Source organism: Primulina huaijiensis, chromosome 2 (genome assembly GCF_012295235.1).
Source record: "Primulina huaijiensis isolate GDHJ02 chromosome 2, ASM1229523v2, whole genome shotgun sequence".
In the NCBI taxonomy this organism is placed as follows: domain Eukaryota; kingdom Viridiplantae; phylum Streptophyta; class Magnoliopsida; order Lamiales; family Gesneriaceae; genus Primulina; species Primulina huaijiensis.
The window spans coordinates 3,261,865-3,285,322 of NC_133307.1; the positions used below are offsets into that span (position 1 = coordinate 3,261,865).

The 23,458-nt window shown below is 36.1% G+C and overlaps 2 protein-coding genes across 2 annotated transcripts in view; one reads left to right on the plus strand and one right to left on the minus strand.

Moving 5' to 3' along the window:
• LOC140964342 (geranylgeranyl transferase type-2 subunit beta 1-like) overlaps window positions 1-907 on the minus strand; it is a 35,497-nt gene extending 34,590 nt beyond the window's left edge. Inside the window, exon 1 of the mRNA XM_073424025.1 lies at window positions 721-907. The gene's annotated coding sequence lies outside the window, so the exon portion shown is untranslated. The remainder of the gene's footprint in view (window positions 1-720) is intronic.
• Window positions 908-13,358: 12,451 nt separating this feature from the next.
• Window positions 13,359-23,458, plus strand: part of LOC140964367 (histone-lysine N-methyltransferase ATX2-like) — a 28,158-nt gene continuing 18,058 nt past the window's right edge. Inside the window, exons 1-10 of the mRNA XM_073424075.1 lie at window positions 13,359-14,160; window positions 14,259-14,310; window positions 14,517-14,591; window positions 14,695-14,914; window positions 17,512-17,635; window positions 17,777-17,881; window positions 19,213-19,421; window positions 19,779-19,871; window positions 19,988-20,085; window positions 20,657-20,824. Of these exons, the coding sequence (XP_073280176.1) occupies window positions 13,517-14,160; window positions 14,259-14,310; window positions 14,517-14,591; window positions 14,695-14,914; window positions 17,512-17,635; window positions 17,777-17,881; window positions 19,213-19,421; window positions 19,779-19,871; window positions 19,988-20,085; window positions 20,657-20,824 (1,788 nt within the window). The 5' untranslated portion in view covers window positions 13,359-13,516. The remainder of the gene's footprint in view (window positions 14,161-14,258; window positions 14,311-14,516; window positions 14,592-14,694; window positions 14,915-17,511; window positions 17,636-17,776; window positions 17,882-19,212; window positions 19,422-19,778; window positions 19,872-19,987; window positions 20,086-20,656; window positions 20,825-23,458) is intronic.

Consider the following 23,458-nt stretch of genomic DNA (forward strand, 5'->3'; position numbering starts at 1 on the left):
TTCAAATAAGTAAAAAGAGACAAAACCATTAAGTGTTTGTTTTTCTTTGGCCTTGTGACAACTACTGACTTCTTGTATGATCAGCTTCTGTGAACTTCTGTAATAATGTGGTTCTTGTTGATTTGCTCAGACATCTTGGTGCCTGTAGACAACTATATATCTAGAAGTACTGCGCATTTCCTCACGTGCAAGGAACCAGATTACCAGCAAAGCCTTTGGAACATGATTTCATCTGTTAGTGAATTTATTATTATTGAATTCAGTCTCTGAACTGAAATTGAGCTAGGAAACTAGTACCATCTAGTTATGTGTTTTGTGTTAATGATCCTGCAGGTTATGGCTGATAAAAACCTTGAGGATGGTGATATTGATCCAGCACCCGAGCTTATTCAGGTGGTATTCCAGAACTGTAGGGGACATGTGGATCACTGGGTTGAGCCTTATTTGAGAGGCGACAATGGAAGCTACACGGGGGACTCGATGGAGACGCATGAAAAAGGTGTTTGCGGATGTCGATGGTTTTGGGAGAGAATACTGATCTAAGGTTTTAAAGTTGTACAACGATTGCTAATTGTATGAATGTGTGTATGGATAAGAGATATATTTCTCACCAAGATGTGAGGTGGGAGTACTACAGAAAAATTCTTGAGATACAAAACCAAGATGTGAGGTGGGAATAATAAAACGTAAAAAATCAAAATCGAAAGAGGTGTGACTTGCTGCAAACGAGGGAAGATATAGCGCACGAAGGTTGGAGAGGATGGTCGGAGGTCAATGTTCAATTGAAGCGGCTATGTAACAGTGACGATGGCAGCAACACTGGCGACCCGACGGAGATGCGTGTAAGAGTTGCGTGCAGATGTCGAGTGTTTTGGGATGGAACCATGATCTGAGAATTTGTAGTTCTACAAAAAAGATTGATAAGTGTGCGTGTGTGCTGCATACAGTGGCGGGGGCAGACCTGGGTCCAGGTAGCCCAAAAAAATTAAATTATTTTAATGTATAAATTTTGGTCCAATATGTGATTTAGCCCAGTGATCCAGTTTACAAAAATAATAAATCTATACTATTATATTAAGTGTGAAGGCATGATAATAATTACTNTCCAGTTTACAAAAATAATAAATCTATACTATTATATTAAGTGTGAAGGCATGATAATAATTATCTAGAGAGGACACCAACTTTTTTTTTCCAATTTTACCCTTATATGATATTAATATTACACTTCTGTTTTTTGTTTTAATTTCAACACACACTTTTATTTTTATTTCAACAATTCAAATATCAATTTAGTCCCTCCATACTTTGTCAAATTTCACTTTAGTCCATCGATAATAATAAAAAATATTGTACACACACCGTGCATCGCGTGTGCATAGTAACTAGTATATAAATATGTTCTCCACCCATTAAGAAAGTGGGCTTAAAAAAAATTTGAAGAGTTTCAACATTTCACTTTTCTGTCGGAAAAACGAGTTCTTCCTCTTGCTAGGTCTTGCGGTTTCTTGTGCTCCACCACTGCTTTTCAGGTATTTTTAACACTAATTTTGTTTTATGTTTCTCAGCTATTTTTCGATTGATTTTCGTGATTCAATTTCCATGATTCGATTTTTATAGGTCATGTTAAATGAGTGAAAGAGATATATTGTCTTGGACTAATATAAATTGTGGGCATATATTTTGTTTTTTTTTATTTATTTATTGTGAGACATATGAATTGTTTAAAATAATGATAATGAAATTATTTGGAACTCGATCATAGTTGTTAAAAAATATAGTGTGATTCTTTCGATACATTTTAGTATGAAGAAATTTAAACATTATAGAAGAAATTGATTTATTGATATTTTAGTGTGATTCTTTTGATGCACCTTAAACATCTGTATATGTTCAAATAAAAAAAATTTATTGGTATTTATTTTGTATATTTTTATTGCTTTGAACTCTTGATTTATTATATTCAATACCAAATTTTATCATATCTTTAGTTTTAAATTTTTAATTAAGCCAATAAAATGTGAAGTCTCATAATATATCAGCTTGTTTTGGTCTATATTTTGCATACAATTTTGGTTCTAATTTCAATTTAATGTTTTTGTTTATATTACATTATTTTAATATCAATTTAAGAGAGAGACAAGAAACAATATTTTATCATTCTTTAAGCCAATAATTGATGATCTTTTCATCACTCGAGAAGACTGAGACTCATGCATCCATTCTGATTGAGGAGCTCTAACCTCCTTCTAAATCTCAAAGAGTTGAATTTGATGAAACTTCCCTTGAACGAGATCCTGGATTGATTATTTCGATGTGACGACATCCTGTTAATCATCGTCATGAAATTAGACGAGCTTATATCAAAATGGGGCCATATCAACCTAAATTGTTGGAATACTCACGGTATGAATAAGGAAAGCAGCATCGTCGATTTCAATATATATGGTTTAAAAATTTTCCATGGTTAGAGTACTCTCCTTTGAAGGATGCAGTATTTTGTTTTCCGTGCTATCTTTTTGAATTAAGGGAAGCACAACAATCTACCTTTATAATTGAAGGGTTTAGAAGTTGGAAACACGTTAATGATGGAGCCAAGTGTGTCTTTTTGTCTCACATTAGAAGTTCTAACTCAACACACAATAAATCTTCAAATTTTTTGTTGATTTGATGAATGTAACTCGTCATATAGATAAAGTTATGAATCGAGAAAATTCTGAAAAAATTCAAAAAAATCTCTTAAGGGTTGCAACAACAATTGAGAGCGTCCATTGGCTTAGTTTGCAAGCATGTGGATTGAGAGGTCATGACGAATCTTCATATTCCCAAAATCATGGTAATTTCATTGAGATGTTAAAAATATTGGGGAAATGGAATGCTAGTATTGGTGATGTTGTCTTAGAAAAGGCTCCGGGAAATGCAATATATACCTTATCAGAAAAAAGAAATCTTGCATATTATTGGTAATAGAATCATAAATAAAATTCGTGAAGAAATTGGAGATTCTAATTTTTGTATTTTGGTGGATGAAGCGAAAGATGTATCTAACAAAGAACAGATGGCTATAATTTTGAGAAATTAAGAAAGAAATATGTAATGTCTTTACTAGATATAATATAGAAATTCATAATATGCGAGATCAAGTGTATGATGGTGCTAGCAACATGATTGGTGCTTTTAATGGATTGTAAACTTTATTTCTTGAAGATTGCCCCTATGTATATTATGTACATTGTTTTTCCCATCAAATCCAGCTAGCATTAGTTGCAACAGATGAAAAGAAGATCTCTAAATGGATTTTCTTTTCAAATATGATGACTATTTTCAATCTTATTACATCTTTTTCCAAGCGCAATGCCGAGTTACAATCTTCTCAACTTAATGAAATTGCACGTTCTGTTTGCCGATGAACGCGAGATTGGGCGAGGAGCTAATCAGATTGGTACTTTGCATCGAGCATGTACTACTCGTTGGAGCTCGCATTTTGATTGTATTTGCAGCTTGATAGATATATATGATGCAACTATTAATGTGCTCAAAAACATTATCAGTGATGTCACCTCTCTTTCAATGTGCGGGGAAGTTGGTGGTTCATTAATAGTGATGAAGTCTTTTGATTTCATTTTTATTTTGCATTTGATGCATAAAATTATGGGTATCACACATTTGCTTTGCTTTGCTTTGCCATGCCTTGCAACAAAAATATTTTGATATCATAAGTGCAATGGATTTGGTCTCTACGACTAAAGAACTTTTCCTGACATTGATAAATGATGGTTTTGATATTCTTCTTTTGTATGTAAAATCATTTTGCACAAGATTGGATGTCGATATACTGGAGATGAGTTTTCATTATAAGCATTCTAGTCGTTCATGCCGGAAAAAGGATACCATCACAGTTGAACATCACTTTCATTATGATATATTTAATGTTGCAATAGATTGTCAGTTGGAAGAGTTAAACTCTATATTCGGTGATGAAACGGTAGAACTTCTAATTCTTAACTCTGCTTTGGATTCTAAAGATAATTTTAAATAGTTCAACATTGACAAGTGTTGGAACTTTTCAAGTTCGCAATCTTGATTTTGATGCTAAAAAAACTTATTATTTTATTTCTAATAATCTACCTTAGTGCGCAGACAGCTAAACTGAATTAATCAGTTTACGAAACCAACTGAAGCCATCGGAGATGCCAACTGATTGAACCAACTGATTGCCGAGACTAAATCAGTCTAACTGGTTATTCAAACAAGCAGTTCAGTTGATTGTCCAAACTGATAGGTGATTCAGCAGGAAGATTTCAAAAGCCTGGCCAGCCTATGATGTGTCCAACTGACGAATAACCCAGCTAACCAGTTCAACTGAAGGAGTGAAATCAGTTCAACTGACGAGTCAACTGATTTCACTAGCCCAACTGAAGATCAGTCCAGCTGATCAGTTCAAAGCATCAGTCAGAATCTTTCAGTTGCATATCAAGACAAGCTTACAGTAAATGGATTCCAGCTGTGCGAGAATGTACAAAGCCATTGTCCAATCAAAGGACAATAATGGACGTTGCATCAGAGAATTAAAGACAAAACGCTCCAGAAGGGCAGTTAAAAGTCGAAGCACAAAGTCCAAGGAGCTGATTCAAATGCAATGGATACAATAATTGAGTCTCACTGTACGATCAGCTTTTCCCGTCTATATAAAGAGAAGATCAGTGAAGACTCAAAGGAGAGACACATACGAGAGTGAAAAGAGTTGAAAAGAAAAACAGTAAAGGGCACGCTCAGTTGCATATCAGCTTTCAGAAGCACTTAAAGCCCAGAGGGAATTATTCATCGTTGTATCAGCTTAGTTTAGAGGCCATTTTCCCTCAGTGTGTAAGAACATTCTTGTTCAGTTCTCACACACACACACACACACACTCTCTCTCAAATCCACTCAAAAACCGTCTTGCACAAAGACGTAAAACTCGTGTATGTAGTCTTTGACACATAGACGTTAAAGAAGTGTTGGCTGGAAGGTGCTGCCTTCAGTCGTGGCTAGGAGTTCAGTTTAGGCAGTAGTGTAAGTCCTAGCTGAGTGGGTTTGTACAAGTATTGTATAAATCAAAGTCTTTTAGTGGAACCTACCCGTGGTGGTAGAAGGGGTGACGTAGGAGTAGTTGAAGTCTCCGAACATCAATAAATATATCTTGTGTATTTAACTGATTAACTGCTGTTTTAAAATTGTTTCGATCAGTTAGCACATTCGTTAGTTCAGTTGTCACCATAATTGAACTGAAGAATGCAAAAACTAATCTGTATTTCTTCGGTTATTCAGTTTACATAAGTTAAATGTTTTCTAATAACAGTCTTCTTCACGAAGAATTACTTCGAGTTTCTTCCGCTTGGTTTTAAACCAAACTCGATTTAATTCATCGGTGTTAATATTCTTAGAACACGAGCTAGTGTAGCTCATTGGAGAATATAGTGTTCGAAATGCCTTCGAAGGCACTAGCACACTCGATCATTCAACAAGATTTGTACTCTCGCTGAGAAGTATTATCTCGAGGACTTCATTGGACAAGAAATGCATCATTTGAGGTGTCAGTTACAACATTATGAACTCGATGTAGTTTGTCATGAAAATTTTCAGAAAATGTCCACTATCTAATAATTGTGCCGATGGTTATTTGAAACAAAAAGGTTGCAACACTATAATCTGATTGACAAGTTGATCTGTACAGTTTTAACTTTGCCTGTTTCCACGGCAACTACGAAGCATGCATTTTAGGCTATGAAGCATGTTAAAACAGTTCTTTGTAATAAAATGGGAGATTGTTTTGTAACAGATTCTATGATTATCTATATTGAGAGAGAGTTTTCTTCAAATATAGACTCGGATTCTATAATTGATGAATAGTATACTTCGAAAAATCGTATATCACATCTTCAATAGTAAGATTATGCATGTAACGATCATGGGCCATTAGGCTGAATCAACATGGGTCTCGGCCCATACACATGCACCACTACTGATCACGGGTCGTTAGGATGATCCAGCATGAGCCCTAGCCCATGCCCATACACGGTCAGTCATAGAATATCCCACACTTGGAAAGTGGTTTCTTTCACCTCCCCCAACACTTGAACCCAGGAGAAACCACATTCCAGGGGTATCATATTCTATGAGTGACGGTGCATGAGCATGTGCTAGGGCTCATGCTGGACCATCCCAACGACCCGTGATCAGTAGTGGTGCATGAGCATGGGCCGAGGCCCATGTTGGTTCAGCCTAATGGTCCATGATCATTACAAAAAATACCCATGTGAGGCCCAGAGCCGAAGAGGGTGGGGATGATAGCCGGTGACATGAGATTGCACGGACAATGAGCGACTCCTGACAAGCTTCTAGACGGAGAAAACATGAATGAACCGATCTTACACCGAAAGGAGAGGGATTCCGAAACTGTTCAGGTATGGGACTGTGCAGTTGAAAAGAGTTTAAAAGATTTGATATGTACTACTCATATCAAGAAGGTGCATCTTCTTTTCGGTAGTTCGTCACATAAGAACTCCAAAAGTTAATCGTGCTTGACTTGAGATAATTCTGGGATGGTGACTCCCTAGGAAGTTTCCTAAGGTGCATGTGAGTGAGGACATAAGCACGCTCGAAAGACTCTTCTTGGTATAGTGGGGACAATCGTCGAATCTGGGGCGTTACAGTTGGTATCAGAGCCGACCTCTCCTAGTACGGTGTGGTGCGGGGACGAACCAAGCGAAAGTTGGTGAGCATGTGAGGCTCGGGGCCGAAGAGGGCGGGGGGTGATCGTTGGTACCATGAGATTGCACGGACAATGAGCGGCTCCTGGCAGGCTTCTAGGCGGAGGGAACATGATTGAAGCGATCTTACACCGGAAGGAGAGGGATTCCGAAACTGTTCAGGTATGGGACTGTGCAGTTGAGGAGAGCTTAAAAGATTTGATATGTACTACTCATATCAAGAAGGTGCATCTTCTTTTATGTAGTTATCACATAAGAACTCCAAAATTTAAGTGTGATTGACTTGAGGTAATTTTGGGATGGGTGACCCCCTGGGAAGTTTCCTAGGGTGCGTGTGAGTGAGGACATAAGCATGCTGAAAAGATTCGTCTTGGTACAGTGGAGACAGTCGTCGGTAACGTCCCGAAAATTTGAAGGTCCACATGAACCACATGCATGCAAGTTATCAAACTTCTTGTATGATTTATTAAATAGTTTTAATGCATTATATGCATGTTCATTGCATGAATATGTGTTTTAATTTATGGTTTATTAAAAGTTTCATGCATAAGGGTTTTTAGTAGTTTTCGCGCTCGAACGAGGAACGGAGACTGGGGATAATTAAGTAAAATTGTTTTTATTAAATAATTAGTTTTAATTATTTAATATATGGTGTATTTAAGTGTGATTTTTGAAAATGGGCCTTGGTGGAATATTTTTACTCGTCGGGTCATATTTTAACCGGTACGCAAAATTTAGCGAGTTAGGGCACTTTTCGAGGGCTTGGTCAATATTTTCAAAAACGTACCTAAATGAAATATTTTGTGGGAGTGTTTTTGGGCTCAATTGGACTATTTTATTGCATAATGGACCTAAAATCCTTTTTTATCCCATTATTTTTAATTAAAGACCCATTATTCACTAATTATTATATAAAACCCACCATCCAAAAACCCTAATCTACTACCCTAATGTTGGCCGACCCTCTCCATTTTTCTAGCAGCAAATTTTCATTCAAAATGCAGCAGCCACTCGAAATCCTCAAGGTTTTCAAGAAAAATTCTTCCCCGTCTCTCTGGTGCACGTTCTACACGAGTATCTCTGAGTTTTCGAGCGTATTTACGTAAAGGCACATCCTAAAACTTTTTTTCTTGTCGATCACATCATGATATGCATATTGAATGATTTTGCAAGATAATTAATAGATTTATCATTATGCATTGATTTTATATGCTTTTTACATGAAAATGTAGAGTTCTTTGCCTTGCTTCTCACGCTTTTGACATAGTTGAAGGGGCTGCCAGTTTTTGGATGGTTAGGAGATGATATATAGGAGGTTTAGAGCGGGTTTATGTGGAGACTTCAGATCAGGAACGAGCCATGGTAGTAGGCCGATCGGGTTTCTTGGTTATGTACGATTTTGGATGAGATTGAGCGATGGGCTGTTCTAGGCCTTGGATTAACCTCGGTGGGTTTGAGTCTTGACCCTAGATGACTCTTGCATGGTTGGTCACGGCCTAGGGGCAGGTCGAAGTAGTTCGGGTTGATATGGTTAGGTGATGGGCTTGCTTCGGGTAACTCCTGCACGTTTGCATGCAAGGGGAAGAGGGCCACGACTAGGTCTATCCAGGAGGGTCCAGTGGTGGGCTACGAAGGGCTGGTTAAGGTCTGGTCCGAGCTGGTTTGGGGTAGGGTTAAGATACTTGGCTTGGAAATGTAGTTAGGGTTTCGGTCGGTGTTGCGCAGAATTTTCCACCAGATGGTCAGGGGCTTTCGAGGGTCTTGGTTGGTCTGAATTAGGTTGCTTAAGGGCTGGTCGTGTGTGGTTAAGTCATGGTTTGAGCTTGGAAAGTTTTGGTTAAATTTCAGGTTGATTCGGATTAAAACAGGGACCCCGGTCCAAGTTTTAAAACGAATCGATTAAGTTTTGAAATGAGCTCAAGTTTACGTCTAAGAAACGATTATAAATATGTTTTGAGATGTTTGGTTGTCTTCGGGTCAAAATTTTGAGGTCCAGGGGTAAAATGGTCAATTATGGTTTCCATGGGCAAAATGGTCAATTGTCATTTTGCACCAGGTCGAGTTAGCAGTCCTGACAGCTTCCTAAACACGATTTGACATGTTTTTAAATGTTCATATTATCACGAACGTGACTTTTTATGCTAATATGAAAAATACGTTGTATGCTTGATTTTAAGGAAAATTTACTTATATGCATGATTTTTATAAGTGATGAATACGATGACATGTTTTGAAAGATGAGAGTTGGTTGTGACTAATACGAATACGATGATATGTAAGGCCAAGGCTCAGTGGATGGATAATAATGTTGCTGATGTTCCCGGCACCGGGCCACGATTATACGTAGATGGATCCATCGAATAGAGCTGATACGAAAGTCACAACCAATGAACGGAATTCAAATAAAGAAAATGAATATGTATATGTTGATATGATGAGATATGTTTTGGACACGTTTATGCTTTGACTTGATATGTTTAAGTTCATGCTTTTAAGATAATGAAAGATATGTTAATTATTGTACTTTTCACTGCTGCATGTTATGTATATGTACTTGTTATAACGGTTCAGGTGTGTTGAGTATTTAGACTCACTAGTTGTGATTGATGCAGGTGATCTTTCGGTTGAGGCGTCTGGAGGCGTTGAAGACCGAGTAGGCTGAGCAGGGGGTGCACGTGGAAACCCGATGACCTTGCATTTCTTCCGTATAATATATTTATGAGACATGAGTTTAAGCAATATGGTTAAATGTTTTTGAATCTTGTTATAAGTTGTCGATTCATCAAACTTTTGTTATATGTTCGAGTTTCTCTTTTAAATCAGTAGACTAGGAGATTGATTTCAGTTTAAGATTTAATTAACTGCAGTTATTTTTATTCAGATGTTGGAATACCTTTTAAAACACATGTTTAACTTATTTAAATGTTGTTGTGTGTGAGTATTTTCGGTCATACCCTTTTTTAAAAAAATATTTCAATAGGATTTTAAAATGAGTGGACGTTTCAATGTCTATACACATTATCTTTGTATATTTTAGTTTTAAAATATTTAATTTAATAATCTAACATTAAATGAATGGTTTTAGAGATATTTATTTTATTTGATCTTCATTAATTTTTCTTCCAAGATGATGGAGATATAATATTACACTGTCAATGTTTTGTCGGTTTCTGAATCTTACGAGTTCAATAACGAAAATATTGAAGATCTTGATAATGAGAAAATTTTTTAGACTATGATGAACATGTATCATAACTACGCTTTTAATTGTTATGGATTATTTTTTAAAAAAAAACATTTAGCTCTTGTAGATTTCAAATTCTGGCTCCGCCACTGTGTGCATATATATATATACATGTATATGTACGTATAGAGAAGATATATACTTTCAACAAAGAGGCATGGAGAACTACAGAAAATGATAAGCTCCAAAATAAAAACATGGTATCATTACCACTACAGAAAAAATGTACAACACTTAAATCTAAAAGGAAGAATTTACTACAAATTAGAGGAAAGATTAGTGCATGAAGCTTGCAAAGGATGACCAACGATTTATGCGTCGATGTTGGAAGTAACATGGGTGACCCGACGGGAACGTGTGAAAGAGAGATATACACTTTTCACCAATAGGTGAAGAGTACTACAGAAAATTCCTAAGCTCCAAAATCAAATCATGGTATCGTTACTACTACATGAAAATATAAAAAGTAAAATCGAAAGATGAAGGACTTACTGCAAAGTATATGAATGATGTATCGAAATCTAAATAAGAACTTAATGCAAATAAGTTTGAATTCTTACTTCTGAAGGAGAGGCGAGTAGTACTAAAGAAAATTTCTAGGGCCGGAAATCAAATAACGATATCGTTACAAGTCATATTTCAGGCCAGCTAAACTAGTTCGGAAGTTATCTACATTAATTGAACGCTGACTATTGTTGTATCCATGTTATCCAACTCGATTTTGCAGCATCCAGTTAACATATATAACATCGGTACTAATCCAGTCGACATGAAATATGACTTATAGCAAATTGAATTTTTTTATATATATGAAAAATATAGATTCAGTTGGAGAATATTCTAAATTCAAATGTAAAGTTCATTATATAGTCAAACATATATTTATTATTTTATCAAACTTTAGTAATGTAATTTCCTCTGATAAATATGATTGTGATTATAGATTTTATCGACAAGCAATCATTTAAAAACTCAAACGTAGAGTTCATTACATAGTCAAATTAATAATTGATATTATATAAACTTTGGTATCATAATTTCTGCTGATAAATACAATTGTGATAACAAATTTAAATATAAAACCTGATCTATTTTCATTTGTTTTTTTTTCTTCGAAAAAATTAAATATTCTTGTTAGTAATACTGATAAAGTTATGGTTTTCGATTTAATCTCATTTAGAAAGCAATACGCGAGGGCTTGATCTTATTGCTAAGTTGTTTTGTAAATTAATCTATGTTTTCTTTTGATCTTATTGCTGAAGTATCGTTTTCTCGTATCCAGATAGTAACGAAAATTGAAAACTTTTTGTTTTGAAAGTAAAAATTTCCATGGACCCTTGATTAAGAATGCCAGAACTAAATTCTGATTGCAACCATCGAATCATGGTAATAACGTCTAGTAACATCGTCCCATGATCCCCAAGGTATCACTGATATTACCTACAAGAACCTTCAATTATCGTTAGCGTACAGTACAGTCCCTTCAACTCATATATCCCGATCGAATCTGGAATCATTGATACATCTAGAGTTGCAAATGAATTCGAAAAGATGTGATATATCATTGAACAATAATAGTGACATCGTATATGCTACTACGAACATACATTGCCCTAAGCACATATTTTGCTTTGACCAAAGACTCCATGCACAATTAACTCATCAGATCATATATGATATCTTCACTTGTAGGCGAATGATGATTCCCCCGACTATAATACATTGTTTCATATGTATTTTGAAACTACACCCTACCTCGTCACTTGATGACCTTCATTGGAGTCAGTAAACGAGTCAAAGTGTAACGCTAGTACGCAGAACCTCTACATTGTCATGGGTCAAAGGACTAATGATGTACAACCATAACCGCATACTATTCAACTCAATAAGTAATAACCACTTGGACAGCTCGATGGAGGGTTATTCAGTGCATTATCAAATGATCATCCATTTGCATGAATGAACATATCCAAGTCCTTACCAATGAAACATGACGTTAACATCACAGATGCAAATCTCAAGCTCAAGTGATCCTTATCTTTATTTTAGACTGTTGATTCGACTAAGAACCTGTTTAGAATATACGGCACACTTCCTAATGAGTTTCATGATATTACGTTGAGAGGCATACCTAATGGCGCCATTTGCATATTAAAGGACTTTATCTATGCAATTTTTTTGAGTATACAAATAAATTAAATGTTATGATTGATAAAATCGTAAAATATTATTAAAATAGAGAATGTTTTTACAACATAGTCAATAAAGCCCCAACTATTGTTGACACGACAACAAACATTGACAAGGTATCGATGTTATATATTAGTGTTACAATGGAAAAAAACTAGAAATGGAAAAAAAATATTACCGATGGAATCGAGTTTTCACGAGGCAATGCTAATTTTAGTCTCATATATATTGATGTATGATATTTTTAGTATCTATTATTGAATTAATGATAGTTGTTTAATTATTTTTATTGATAAATTTTAGACAATTTCTTCAAAATAATATAATTAAATTGTTAATACAATTGTTAAATTTTCTTAAATATTTTTTTTCTTATAACTATAATTATATTGTTAAACATACATGAATGCCACAAAAATTTTTCTTACCACATAATTATAAAAGATTAACAATTTAATTATATAATTTTGAGAAAAAAACTAAAATTGATCAACAAACCAATGTTTTCATAACTAGATCGATGATTGAACCGGTCTACCTCACAACAGTGATTCAACCAGACGATCGGATTAGATCAGTGTTATATTATATAAAATAATAACATAATATATTTAAATTATAATTATAAAGATATTAAATGTGTATGTAAATAATAAAATATATATTCATCAAGAATTTATTTAAAAATATCTCTAATACTACCACAATAATATTTTAACAAAGTTCAAAATTCAAATAATAATCTATATAACTAAAAATAATTTTTTTTTGAAATGTGAACCGATCCAACCGATTTTTAACCGGTTCACCATTTCAATACGGATTTAACATATTCTTGATTGGTCAAATGGTTTTGAGAGTACTCTGGACTAGCCCGTGACCAGTTCCGATTGAACTGATCGAATCAACCGGTCCGAAACGAAGACACTGTAATAATCACATAGTTAGACTATTATAATTCATTCAATAAAATATATATAATTAAAAATATCAATTTTTTTTTTTAAATAATATAGAATATCAAAATTCATAATTTATATCCCTAAAAAAATATTTCTACACGCCTATTTGTATATGTACGGCATATCCAACTGCTGCCGCCTGTTATTACGTGGAGACATTGACAGAGAGGACACACTCACACACACACATGTACTATATATATTCGCCATCGACCAGTGGTGCCAAACGGAGGGAAATCTGATTATTTCGCCCTCTCAAAAACCCTAATAAAAAATTCCCTTTCAATTTTCATTACAGGAATCAAGAGGAAGATTTGAAATGAGAGGAGAAAAGTGAATTAATTCAGGCTAAAAACATCCCAATCTCCCCATGGTTGCTGCATTTCCTACATCAAATCTATCCCCCGCCGCAGCGGAGGAAAAGCACGGCGTGAAATTGAAATCTCCGCCGTTGGAAGAGCATGGTGAGGATGAGTTCCAGACGGGTAACACTCCTCTGAAGTACATGACCCTTTGCGAGGTGTACTCCGCGACTTCGCCTTGCGTCACCGCTTCTGGATTAAAAAAAGTTAAGACCGCCGTCCGTAAGTCATCACATCAGGAAATGGAAGACGGTGATCAATTGCGTGTGGTGGTGATTAAGCCGGCTGTAACTCGGGTTTATTCACGACAGAAGAAAAGGAAGGAGGGATCGTTTTTAGAAACGGAATTGAGTGAGGACGGTTTTAGTGGGACACCGGAGGTAGAAGAGGGATGTGGGAAGAGTGTTGTAAAGCGGAGGAAAGTTGGGAGCGGCACGGAGCTGATGAAATTGGGGGTTGACTGCGAGGAGTTCAGTAAATTAGACGTTTGCCATAATGTTGATAAAATTAAATGTCGAAGTGTTGAGAAATATACTAATCCTGATACCAGTGTTGTTGATTGTAAGAGTAAAAAGCGGAAAAATGATCCAGATGTTTTTTCCAAAAGTGTTTTGAAGAAATCCGGAGGTGTTAGGACAAAAAAATGGGTTTGGTACTGTAAATTACTTTTCTTTATCATTCCCAGGTTTACTTACTGAGAACAATCTGTTGGGATTGGCATCTAAATTGGGTGTTTCGTGTTGTATGCAGGCTCCGCTTTGAGGGCATTGATCCTAAGAAATTTATTGGGTTACAATGCAAGGTATGAACTTTAACTGAATTGAAAGTGGGCATGATATTTTTTGTGCATATTTGATGTTGCTGCGTTAATAAATATATCCATCGTGACTTCTATCCAATTTCATAATGTTATTGGTGGTAATGGGCTAATCATATCGACAGTGGAAAATTTGACAGTTTTTGTGAATTTTACATGCACTTGTACCTGCATGAATTTATATGGAACAGGTGTACTGGCCACTTGATGCACGATGGTATTCTGGCAGTGTGCTTGGTTATGATTTGGAGGCTAGGCGACATCATGTATTGTTCTTACACGTTTGATTAATTGAGATAAATAATACTGTGCATTTTCATACTATGACACGAATAATTGAAATTTTGGTAATTTTTGTGTGTAATGTAGGTGAAATATGAGGACGACGACGAGGAGAATTTAATTTTGGCAAATGAACGGGTCAAGTTCTATGTCTCTCATGAGGAAATGCAGAGTTTAAAATTGAGTTGCCTCGAGAGTAGTTCAGAAACTGATGCTATTGATGTGAATGAGATGATGGTGTTGGCTGCAAGTTTGGATGATTGCCAGGAGGTTGAATGTGGGGATATAATTTGGGCTAAACTTACTGGTGCGCGGCGCCCCTTTGATTTTTTTTAAACATTGCATATCATTTACAGTATATGTTTCTGTTGAATTACCCTTCATAATGTAATGGATTTCATGTTACTTTGCGATGTATATATTTTTGAAATCATTTGTTATAGGAAGTTGCTTCTTCATTGCCCATTCCTCATCCTTCCGAAAAGAGCTGCTATGTGCCATTAGGATTGTTCATGATTTCCCTTTGGCTAGTAGGATTAAAATGCATTTATTGCATCTCTGATGATTATTGAAGAGATTCTTCATTTTTAAGTGGAAAGAGAACTTTTTGCTAAATAACTGGGTACTGGAAATTAAGTTGAGTGATACGGATTTTGTTTTAGCGGCTTTTCAGTTAGTGGCTGAGCATACAGATTTTTGAACATTTGGGAATGATATAGTAAATTTGGGCAAGTCAGCGTTCATAAAGGGAACAATCATTTCAAACAATATGCACATGGTGCCACAACAAGATGTATATAATTGTTGCTGTTAAATTAATGATATCATCCCACCACGATTACTGCAGTGGAAAGCAAGAAGATGTTGCCTTGTTCACAGCCAATCATTTGATCATGGAAAATTATTATCCATGTTAAAGCAAGTTCTTTCGTACGTTAAGTTCATATTGGAGGCTTCAAATTAGTCATTTCTTATAATCTAGCAATGCCAGTGAAATAAAGGGTTTGCAGAAGGGAAATCATTTTGTGCACATTGTTTAAATTAATAACTTAAATTGTGAAATAACTGATATAGAAGATATTTTTGCTTATTCTTTTTGATGAGGTACTGAGAAAGTGTTCAACAAAATTTAATTTGGGTTCAATGAAACTAAGCATTGATAGTAGATCCTAAAACATTTCCTCAAATTTTTTCATGGCTGTACTTGGAGTGAATTTAGTCTATGTAGGAAAAAATTGATGTGCTTAAATGTTTTGTAAAATTATATGATGAAATAAATAGCCAAGTATCTTGGAGCATTGTTGCTAGAAGCAATCCAACATGAATAAATTTTAATTTTAATTGTTGTATTACTTTGAATCGGATCAAACAAAGTCTGTCCCATTTCTAAGGTTCGTCGAGGGACTAAAGTACGATTTTACACAATATTTGATGCTATCAATATATGCGTAGTGAAATAAAAGCAATAATGAGTTTGTTGCAAAATTGCAATTAATCCCTTTAATTCATGCCATGGAGTGCATAATAACTTTAATTTCTTTCGCTTCACTTGTCAGACATGCATCTATTTCCACCCTTTCATTTCTCAATGTCTGATCTGACAATTAGAAATTGCAGTTCTATATGACAGGGAGAGAATATAATATAATGATTTTGGAGTTCAATTCATTGTATTAAATTATTTCTTCAAAGTTGTATTGCCCTCCTTTTGTGTATATGATTAAGGAATTTCAAGGTTCTTGTGCACTGCATAGTCCACAAGTTACAAGCTCGTGAAAGTCCATTCGAACTCCGTTGGCCTTGCTTCATATATTTATGCTGCTGATTGAACCCCAGTGTCTATTATCATAATATTTTAATTGGCTGGTTTTGTTAAGCTATTGTAATAATGATGAGTTAATGTACCTTCGACGACGAGAATTTGTACTACTCTTTCCTGACAAACATAATTGTAGAACACTTAAATGTATTGATTCTTTGGTTATTACTGATCCTTGTATTGATTAGCATAAATAAAATTCTTAAGTTACGGAAAAGAGAATAAACAATTTAAGTTGGCCGGGTTTCATTTTCCCTATTTCTTCCCTGGAATGCAGATAGTGTACTGACATACTGGGCAATAGTTGTAAAATAGTGTTACAATTAAATTTAAAACAACATATTGTCGCAATAACTACTTGTTAAAAAAAGACGAACCCCTAGTCCCTACACGTTGAAAATAAACAATTGCATATTTGACGAAGAACTAAGAAATTTATTTTAAAGGAAAGAGTGTCCACGACCCTCCTCCCATAAGCTTCAGAGACTTGTCTAAACATTTGGATTTTAAATACGTAACAAAGATTAGTTGGAATTGCAGTCTCCATTTAACACTCGATAGCGGTGGTTCGATCATAATAATTGGTCTCCAGATTTGTTCAATGGATGCCTAAATTAACATTAAATGCTCATTAACTTTCCTTTTTATTTTCTTTCATTTATATCTGATGCCATTTGTCTGATTCTTGCTTTTCTTTCTCTCGTTTAATTGCTCTCGAGAAAGTTCCATTACCATTTTTCAAAATTTAGCGATCGCTTATTAAAGTAACATTTACTTGTAAAGCGCTAATCGTCGCAGAAAATTTTGTTATTTTGGAAATAACTGGCTGCCATTTAGGTTTACATGGTATTTGCTTTCTTACTTGTAATTTTAGATGTTAGCCTGTTCGTTACCTCTTACGTACTAAATTCTTTCGAGCTCGTAGGGCTTCATACCATCCCCCGCCCCCCCAAAAAAAAACATTCATAAATGCTGTGGCTTTACCGAAAAAATTCATTTTGTATTTTGGTGCACATTGTATGACTTTTTATCGAACAGTGAGAGCTAAAGCCCCTATTCGGTTAAATTATCAATTGTTTATGTAGGACATGCTGTTTGGCCAGCTATTGTTCTAGATGAATCTCAAGTGGGTGCACGCAAAGGTTTAAACAAAACATCTGGGGAAAAATCAGTCCTAGTGCAGTTCTTTGGCACCTATGATTTTGCTAGGTACCTTTTCTTTTAATGTTTTGAAGAAATTTACTTACCCAAGATTATGAGACAGTTTTGTTGTAGTGATTATGCTGCTGGACATCACGGGTAATTTTTGGGTAGTCTAATGGATTTTTGATTGTTTCTTATAACATTCAGGGTAACGAAAAAACAGGTTTTCTCTTTTCTCAAGGGCCTTCTTTCTTCCTGCCATTTGAAGTGCAAGAAACCAGCTTTTGCTCGAGCAATGCAGGAGGCAAAAATGTGAGTTTTTAAGTCCTCAAAGCTCAGACCTTTAGAATTCTAAATGAACCAGTGCATTTGCCAAACAGCATTCTGTAGATGAGGAAAGAGTGAGAATGCAGAACCCCGTCATGTTTTCCTAGTGTGGTGTCTTTGTCCAGAAATTTTCATATGCAGAAATGGTTTAAAACGGTATATGAGACAATGCTTCACCTATCATCTATACTTTCTTCAGCTCTTTGTATCATCAACATGTGGCACGTTCTCTATCGCGAGAGCCCAGATGCTTTTCTTTTTCCGCTTTCTGTTTTTTTAATCAGTAAATGTGAATTTATTGACCAAAAGAGGTAGGTTACATCATAATCCTGAGCCCCCCATATATGGGCGAGTCAACAAATACAAGTAGCAAAGTAACACAAGCGATGCATGGGACACCGGGCATCCCCGGGCTGTCAAGTTAAAAACTAAGTGTGGTTGATGAAATAATTTTAATTGTGGCAAGTCTTGAGTTACTGTTTGGTTGATACGTTTCCCTAGAGTGCATTAAAATTCGTTCCAATTCTCCATAGTTCTTGATGAACTTTGTACCATACTTATCTTTTTTGCTAGCTTTGTTTTACCCATTTTGAACATTGTGGTGATCGGCTATTTCCCTTCTAAAATCCCCACGAGTTACTCATGAGCTGCTCAAACTCGACTTGAGATCGGTCAAATCAAGCTCGAGTCAAGTTTTGACGAGCCGCTCACGAGTTACTCATGAGTAGTTTGATTCACTTGAGTACCCGCAGTCGACTGTACAAATGCTATGAGAACCTTCTAGAACCTGATTATACCAAACTAAACCATGGCTAGCTGTCCAGAAATGATGCGAGTTGTCGATTTAAATGACCAAAGTACTCTATGTAATGTGTTGATGGTCGAACCCATGTTTATAGATGTTGACTTTGCATGGTTTGAAAGGTTTGTTTTCAACATTTTTGTTGTATAGAATGACGGTTTCTCTAATCAAACTAGAAAAAAGTATCTTGGCAAGTTTTTGATATCCTCAGGATTCTCTCATCTCTGAATGGGGAGATAATACCTCATTGCCTTATTGTATGGATTTTGGATGAATTGCAGACTGAAACCATGATTTTCATGCATTTAAGTTTTAATGACAGTTAATGAGTTGTATATTAAATATTTGCTTGTATTGGGTCATTTTCATGAGCATGAATCATATGTTAAGAATAGATTAATTTAAAGATATTTTTGCGTTAAAATTTTGTGGAGAAAAAAAGTCGAACAAAATGTTGCATCTTTTATGATTGCTAAAACATAATCGATTATTAATATTGGATGAATTTGATTAGGTATCTTAGTGAACAGAAGCTCCCGAAAATAATGCTACAGCTGCAAGATAGTGGTGAGGCTGATAATAATGATAGTGGAAGTGGGGAGCAAGAAGATGGAGCTGATTCATGTGATGAAGAGGGCCTAAGCCATGGAGATATATCAAGGAAACTTGAAGACCTCAAGAGCTGCCAACTTGAATCTGGAGAGTTGCAAGTGATTAGCCTTGGTAGGTCTTGATAAACTAACATCTCTGTACATTATATTTGTGAATTGATTCTCTCTAAATGTTATAGGACTTGCTGTTTCTATTAAGTAGTCTTGCTTCTCCTATTTTGAGTGTTCCATATTGCCACTGCCTGATACTGAAAATATATGAGAGCCTGCAATACGATGGGGCTCGATTTTGAAAAGGCGGTCCCAAAGCCTATGGACCTTTAACACTAATTATTCTATCTATTTTGCATACTTGTGATAGCATCTATGGCGTCATGATTCTTCATTTTTACTTGTGAAGGGAGTAGATCTTTACCCATATAATTTATGAAGCAACTCTCAAGCTCATTACGAGTGATTGGACATGCAGGAAAGCTTTTCAAAGACACTGATAATTTCCAAAATGAGAGATTTATATGGCCTGAGGGGTATACTGCTATGAGGAAGTTTTCTTCAATAGCGGGTGATTTACTGCTCTTGATATCTCTTTGGGCTGTAGCTTAATTATTTATTTTCACGGTATCCTATATTATTATTGGCGTCATCCTTTTTCCATATTTGGTTTTAATCCGGCTTCAGATCCAAGTGTGTGCGTTTTATATAAGATGCAAGTACTAAGAGATGTCGACTCCAGGACCAGACCTCTATTTAGAGTTACAACAGATGATGGAGAAGAGGTATCAGGCAGCGATATTATTTACAAGATTATCAGTTTCACCTTGTTCCATTCTCGTGCATTTACGTTTTGTTCATTGTCTTTCTCTGCATTATTTTACTTTTCATGTTCATTGCTATTTTCACGTCCTTTTCCCTTTATTTTTTATTTTCTGATGCTATTTCATCTGTACTGTACTATGTTGTTCACTTGTTCTCAAGACTCGCCATTACTGATGTTTAACTTCAGCGCTTGTGCTTTTTGGATGTGAACCTAAATCGATTGCATCAAATTTATGCTGAGTATGCGTCCTTGTGAATGTAAATTTCTCGAGTATGTGAATTATGGCATTGAGGCATCCTAGAGACTTGTGTGAAATGAAATGAATTAAAATTATACATATCAATTCTTTTCGTGTTTTACTTTATTTTCTTGTTGTTTTTTACCTTTTATTATGGGGTTCCCTTACCTACTGTTTGATGTGTTTTTGTTTTCGATTGATTCAATGTAAATTTTGTTTGAACTTGTTTTACCTTGTTATATACACCCTTAATACAGATTTATCCCTTTTGTTGAATTATTTTTCCTTGCAGTTTAATGGATCAACTCCATCTGCTTGTTGGAATAAAATATATGAAAGAGTTAGGAAGGTGCGAACAGGCCTTTCTGATCACAAAGCTGCTGTTAAAACTGAACAGAGCTTTAAATCCGGGTCATTTATGTTTGGTTTTTCCCACCCAAAAGTTTCAAAACTCATCAAGGTAGGATGTACAATCGTACTATCTATTACTCGAAGAAGTTAGTCTTCTCTCCTAAGCATTTACCAAGTTAAATTGATTTGCGCACTAGTTTTACCCCTAGGAATCTGTAATTCATTGAGCTTGCTTTATGTTTTCCAAGTATGTAGGCAAAATCAGTAATTTTTCAATCGGACAATGCATGTAAAATGACAGTTCAATACTTTTTTGAGTCAGTTTGATTATATAACATTTAGAATGTAATATCCTGTGTAACCTTAAACAATTTCAAATTTCCCTTTTAGCGTGACAAATTATACCATCTAGAAACTGAATCAAAATAAAAGCCTGATCCGGTGATCCCAATTCAACATTTCATGACATATAAAATTTTCTTTTGACAGTTTGCTTGGACCTTCTGCATTTGCCCTCAAGAGTTTACCTGGGAGAGCATATTCTTTCCCCCCAAAAGTTATGATTAGAGTATTAGGAAAATATCTAGTTACTTATGTCAACTGTTCCTAAACATAACAGTCTGTTAGAATTACTATTAATTTTTCCTAGTCAGATTTGTATTTAGGATTTTATTTTTTTTATTCTATAATAGGCTAATGAGAGATTTGGTAAGATTAGTAGAATATTTTATTTTTATGTAGGATTAGTAGGATATTTTATTTTAATGAGAGATTTGGTAGGATTAGTAGAATATTTTATTTTTATGAGAGATTTGGTAATTATCTCTACGCATCTTGTATAAATACCAAGTTTAAGGAATAAAATCATTCATTCAGCCAAATTCACAAAATTCACATGGTATCAGAGCGATAATCGATCCGATACTTTAACCTTACGATCTCCATTACCTGTTTTCCGATTGCTCTTCTATTATGAGCAACCCGGAATTCCTTTTTGGAAGCTTTATGGCTGATTCATCTTCCCCGAGCACTCCAATTGATGGCGAATCTACCACAAAACCCACTGGTGGAGGCCACTCTTCCACCAATCTTAACCAAAATGAAATTTCCACCAATTTTTTGATCACTACTCATAAGCTTAATGGTACCAACTTCCTGCAGTGGTCCCAATCGGTCACTTTGTTCATCAAAGGACGAGGAAAAATTGGCCACCTCAATGGTACCACGATTGAACCTGCCAAAACCGACCCGTCCTACAATGCCTGGGAAATTTAGAATTCCATGGTTATGTCGTGGTTGATCAATTCCATGGAGCTCTCTATTGGTCGCTCCTATTTGTTTCTACCTTCAGCACGAGCTTTGTGGGACGCTGTCAAGGATACGTATTCAGATGTTGGGAACTCGGCTCAACTCTATGAGTTGACTACTAAGATGAGGGATGCTAAGCAAGGATCCAAATCTGTCACCCAATATTTCAACGATCTCATGGCCTTGTGGATGGAATGCGATCTGTACTATGACTTTGAATGGAAGTGCTCTGCGGATCATGCTCGGTTCCTCAAATTGATCGAGAAAGACCGTGTCTTCCAATTCTTTGCTGGCCTTAATAAGGATCTCGATGAGGTTCGTGGTCGGATACTTGGCCGGGATCCTATCCCGACTCCGCGGGAGGTCTTCTCCGAGATTCGTCGTGAAGAAAGCCGCCGTACGGTCATGCTCGGCCCCGACGTCGCCTCTTTTGAGCCTTCTGCCATGGCTACCCAGGCCCCAACCCCAGCCAAAGTTCGAACCAATGACTCCCGGAAATCGGGCAAATCTGACTATTTTGAGTGTGATTACTGTCATAAGCCGTGGCACACTCGGGAGAAGTGTTGGGCCCTACATGGCAAGCCCCCAAAGTTACCATCGAGCTCGAAGACTACCGGAAAAGGTGTCGCTGTGGCTACTACAACCTCTCCACGGTCTTCTGCCCCTGCCCCTACGACTTTTTCCGCTGATCAAATTCATCAATTGTTGTGTCTCCTCAAGCCTACTCCTGCTTCCGCATCGACTTCCCATGTTCGTCAAGGTAACATCCCTCGAGCTTTAGCTTCGCTCTTACACCATCGGCCATGGTTTATAGACTCCGGTGCCACCGATCACATGACGGGATGTTCCGAGTTGTTTTCTTCATATACTCCATGTTCGGGTCGTGATAAAGTCAAGGTTGCGGATGGCTCATTTTCTTCCATTGCTGGCAAAGGCTCCATTACTATCTCACCCACCTTAACCCTTATCTCTGTTTTACATGTCCCTAATTTACATTGCAATTTACTATCCGTCAGTAAATTAACCACTGATCTAGATTGCTCCTTACATTTTTCCCCTGATGTCTGTGTTTTTCAGGACCGTCGTTCGGGGAGGATGATTGGCAATGTTAGACGAGTGGATGACCTCTATATCTTTCACCACGAAGACGGTGCTGGTCCCATTAAAGATCGGTCTTTACACTTGGGCTTTTTTTCCTTTTCTAATGTTTGTCCAATTAAGCTTTTACATTTCCGATTAGTTCATCCGAGTTTTCATTATTTAAAACATTTGTACCCTTCTTTGTTTACAAATAAAAATCCGTCTTCTCTTCAATGTGATATCTGTCGATTAGCAAAGCACAATCGTGTTCACTATCCACCGCATTCATATACGCATTCTGCACCATTTTCCCTTATACACAGTGATTTATGGGGTCCATCTCGGTCCCCGAGTT